General features: G+C 48.7%; 1 protein-coding gene; it reads right to left on the reverse strand.

The window, feature by feature from the left end:
* Positions 1-1020: 1020 nt before the first annotated feature.
* FFUJ_01475 (probable ZWF1-glucose-6-phosphate dehydrogenase) lies at positions 1021-2740 on the reverse strand (the record flags this gene model as incomplete). XM_023578295.1 has 5 exons in its annotated part: positions 1021-1136; positions 1186-2125; positions 2177-2521; positions 2577-2597; positions 2672-2740. The coding sequence occupies 5 exons, from the start codon at positions 2738-2740 to the stop codon at positions 1021-1023; spliced, it is 1491 nt and encodes a 496-aa protein (XP_023424097.1).
* Between the last annotated feature and the right edge of the window lie 2131 nt (positions 2741-4871).

Genomic DNA, 4871 nt, shown 5'->3' on the forward strand with positions numbered 1-4871 from the left:
CCTGGAGGAGTAGGTGGTTGGTCGTAGTTGTTGATATCAGGGCGAGAAGTCTTCAGAGGCGCTGGGGGTAACGAATGAAGACCTGCCAGGTCATGTGAGGAAGTGCGCGCACGAATCATACATAAGGTTATAGAGTTTGGCGCCCTAAAATCTAATTTTGTTTTTTCTTTTCGTGAAGGATCGTCTGTGTAAGAGGTGTCGTTTCGTCGGGTGAATCGTTTGTTCACTTTTGGAGGAGTCTTGATTGTTGCTTCATTTGGCCGAGCGCTTGACACGCCTAGTCATGTGATAGGCCAGGTACAAGTCAGCACAAAAAGACTTTGGGGGCAAAGTGAAGGTTGCATATCATGTTATGCACGGATTCATTAAATTCACCACCATCGATTAAAATAAAGAGCGTTTCAGTAGCAAGGTAGATTTTGTGCTTAATCTATTTGGCACATACAGTATGTCTTTTCGTATCTTGAAAAACTATTGATGATGAGGCATACATCGCCATTGATGCGCCTCCGTAATATCCATGATGTCTTTATGTAAGCCTACCATGTCTTTCAACCCTTTGATCTCTGAACATCTGTGGCGTCGATGGCCCAATACCACAGCCTATCGGAGTATTGGTTAGGCAGGTTCGCAGGGCATAAAGAGCCTTGGTATTATGGCTACGCAGTCATTCCCATCCAAACTAGGAATTGTAAATTCAAGGTTGAAATAGAAATTTTCATTTGATTGAGCGTTTCGTAAACAATGAGCCAATCCCCCAATGTGAACGCATCTAAAAAGTTCCCAGAAGCAAATGCCCATCATTATGTCGCAAAAGTTACGACAATAGTTTCCATCGTTTTTTAATATAGAGTAAATCATTGATTGGTGTTTTGTTGCCTCGCCAGGCTTGGATATCATAGTCCGAAATCGGTCGTGACTCTCTCATTGTAGGGGAGGCGATATTAGCTACAAGAATTAGCAAACCGCTTCTGTGTTTTGTCGCACCCAGACTAGCCTACAGGATGCAAGTTATTAAACTTACAACTTGTTAGGAGCAGCAGCATTGGTTGTTGGCCACTGGTAACCAGCTGCGTCACTGAACTTGTAACCGTAAGAGGAGGTGAAGTCATCCAGAACAGCAGGGCCACGAGAACCTATTAACAATGTAAGTAAAACTCAGCAAGTCTCGTATCAAAACCATACCGTAAGGGTACTCCATGGGAATAATCTCCTTGTTGTCGTCAAGGTAGTGGAGGAGAGGGGTGAAGATGCGCCAGCTGGCGTCGAGCTCGTCGTCACGGACAAAGTTGGACTGGTCACCCTTCAAGCAGTCAAGGACAAGCGACTCGTATGCCTCGGGGATTTTGAGGTCGGAGAATCGTCGTCGATAGGTGAGATCCAGCTCGGTAACAACAGTTTGCATGCTGAGACCAGGCAGCTTAGAGTTCATCTTGATATAGACACTCTCATTGGGCTGAATGCGCATAACAAGCTCGTTTCGGGGAATGTCCTTAAAGATACCCGATGTGACGTCCTTGAACTGGATTCGAATCTCGGTCTTCTGCTCATTGAGAGCCTTTCCGGCTTTCATGATGAAAGGTACGCCATCCCAGCGCTCGTTCTTGATGTAAGCAACGAGTGCACAGAAAGTGGGGCATCTCGAGTCCTTGGGAACGGTGTCGTCCTCACGGTAGGCGGGCTTACTTCCGTCAAGAGACTTGCCGTACTGACCGATGATGACGTTCTTGGGCTCAATGGCTGGGATGGCACGGAGAACGCGAACCTTCTCATCACGGATATCTTCGGCGTTGAAAGAGATGGGCCTCTCCATAGCCAAAAGAGTAAGGACCTGGAGGAGATGGTTCTGCATGACATCACGAACGATACCGAACTCGTCAAAGTAGCCACCGCGACCCTCGGTACCAAAGGGCTCCTTGAAGGTGATCTGGACGTTGTCGATGTGGTGTCGGTTCCACGTGGCGCCGAGGAAAGAGTTGCCAAATCTAAGAATCAGAATGTTCTTGACCATCTCCTTACCAAGGTAGTGGTCAATTCGGAACAGCTCCTGCTCGTTCCAATCAGGCTCGAGTGACTTTTGAAGCTCTCGGGAACTGGCAAGGTCCTTGCCGAAGGGCTTCTCGACCTGCGGGGATGGTTAGCCAACCTTTACCATGATGAGGGTGTTTTCACTCACAATCACACGCGCGACACCGTTCTTGGGGTAGCAAATCTTCTTCAGGTGCTGTGAAACAATGGTGAAGACACTGGGAGGCAGCGCCATGTAGAAAAGACGGTGGTTCTCGGGGCGGCCTTGCTCAACCTCCTGGAGGTGCTGCTCCAAACCCTGGAAGGACTCATCCTTGTCGTACTGGCCCGAGACGTAGGTGCAAAGCCCGGCGAACTCCTCGAGTTGCTGCTCAGTCTCCTTTGTGGGTGTCTTTATGTATGACTTGATGCGTCGAATGTATTCATCGTGGTCCATCTTGGTGCGGGCATATCCGACAATTTTGACATCCTTGGGCAGGAACTGATTTCGATACTGAGGGCATGTTAGTCGAGAGAAGAGAGCTCTGTCCAATGGACTAGTCACTTACAAGACCGAAAAGCGCAGGGTACTATCATGCAGCAAAATCGAACATGTTAGCTCAAGCACATCAGTATGTGAGGGGCAGTTGGGGGAGCTCCCCACCGTCTTCTTTTTCGCCAGATCACCAGAAGCGCCGAGCACGACGATTGTCGTGTTCTGCTTGAGCTCCATGCATCTAGAGGGAAAACTGTATCAGTAAAGAGGTTTTTCTTTTCACTTGTGGTGTTCAGACATTGAGGCGTGAGGAGCCGCGATCGTATCGCAAAACACTCAGCGCGAGCATGATAGCTCGCAGCTAGAGCGCAAAGTCATGGTGGGGGTGTTTGGGAAGTTGATGGTTGAGGGGAGCACCTACGGATCCATTGTTGAGGTTCAAGTATGGGCTGGGGAACGAGATACAACACAGAAGGGAATGAGAATAAGCTGTACAAGACAAATGGGAGAGTGGAGGAAGTATGAGAGAGATCTGGAAGATGGAAATGGAAACGGACAAGGTGACGAGGTTTTGGGGCCTGGCCAGGAAGGTTTTATGACGACGGGAGCGTCCAATGCCCGCCGCAGACCTGAGCACAGCAGCTGGGGGGAGCTAAGGTAACAATCCAAATCCATCCACCTCCATCGATAGGTGGGATCCCTGCGTGAGCGATGGGGCTATGATGCAGTCGGTTCCCTAAAATCCAGAAGTGAAAGTCCCTAAAAAAAAAAGAGTGGGTGGATTGGTAGAAGAGAGTGTAGGTCCGTCCACTGAGTTACTTGTCATGGAGGTATTCACCTAACAAAGTCTTGGCTGGATCCGGTGATCAAACCAGTCCAGACTTTGAATTAGTTATAGTTATGAATGTGTACTGCTATGCGATGTCCTTGCGAGGGCATCACTCAGACACCCAGGTAGATAAGCTGTATTTCTTCTCGCGTGGCATAGCACAGATGTACCCAGCGGCAATTCTATCTCCGGACTTGTCACAAACTACTAATTCACTGCTATTTTGCCTAAATTTTGCCTACCTATTTACACTTATGGAGTCCTTTTTAAACTAACACTGAATCCATCAATTCTTCTCGCCCGGGCCAATTGCTTCAGGCGCAAGCGGTCGAATCGTTTCCGTGCTTTCGGGGCCATGCTACGCAACTCAATGTCTGACTGGATCTGTCGCGGACTTGACGTATGGTGTTTCCACACACTTCAACCCAGCAACCTCTCTGGGTTTATTTGTCTCAGCAATACGTTACCAACATTCTTAACTATCAGCTCTTTCCTCCCCTCTCATGTCATTTTGTGATTCATGACCAGGCCCGCATCGACACAATGGCAACCGTTGATAGGACACCCAGACTTGTCCATTACACAGTTATGTGCCGTGAGCATGACGAAGCATGCTGCTTCCCCAACTAAACAATCCGACTTCTTTGTCAGCTTCTCCGGCACCCCCGGGCATCGATCCTTCACCGAGTCCTGTCCGACCTGGCTTCGGCGGCGGTGGCGGTCCCTGGATTGCCAAACCAGCGAGCCGCCTAAGGTAGCCCAATGCAATTCTCCCTATTCTGCCGCTCCCCCAACAGGGAGGGACACACCAAGGCCCACTGAGCCTAGGTACAATCTGATTATCAAGACATTGGGGTGTCGGTGTTGTTCCCGTCCTTCACACATGGAGCGTCGTCCGTTACACGATGCCACTGCCGATTCCGGAAAGTGTAATAAGCATTCTCCTCTTGCTAATCTTGATGTAAATAGATCAGTAAGGCTCACTAATAAAAGATGACGCTCAGATAGAGAACCTCCAGCTGAATCTCGTAATCTGGCGGCAAGCACGTAGACCAAAAATCCGGCCTCACGGCGTAACCGCGGTGTCTCAGGATCTTCTCCATAGTTGTTAGTGATGGAAGTCTGTGACATGCAGTGCTTCGACCTGCCAGACAACAACAGGTCCACTCAAGACCCCTGGTTTCCAGATAGGTATGTCTCGACTGAGCAACTCCCAAGGTCTGCAAGCACCGAGAAACAATCTAGTCGATTAAACTCCGATCATCAGATCGCCGGCTAAGAATCCGAATCTGTTTTCTTGCACTCCTGCCCGTAAAGGGTCAATTATTGATGAATCGCTCAGTCGGTATTTATATAGACCAAAAATAATGTGGTTCAAGAGTGTAAGGTCGCAACAGGCACTCATTAGATAGCCGTTAGCATACCAATGATATTACATCCTCCTCTTCACCCAACATGAAGTAAAAAAGAACTCACATGGACAAAATGGTGAGCTCCATCAATATCTTCGATGAGCTCATCTTGACCTGCCTTGCTCGG

The sequence above is a fragment of the Fusarium fujikuroi genome, chromosome FFUJ_chr01 (genome assembly GCF_900079805.1).
Source record: "Fusarium fujikuroi IMI 58289 draft genome, chromosome FFUJ_chr01".
Lineage (NCBI taxonomy): Eukaryota > Fungi > Ascomycota > Sordariomycetes > Hypocreales > Nectriaceae > Fusarium > Fusarium fujikuroi.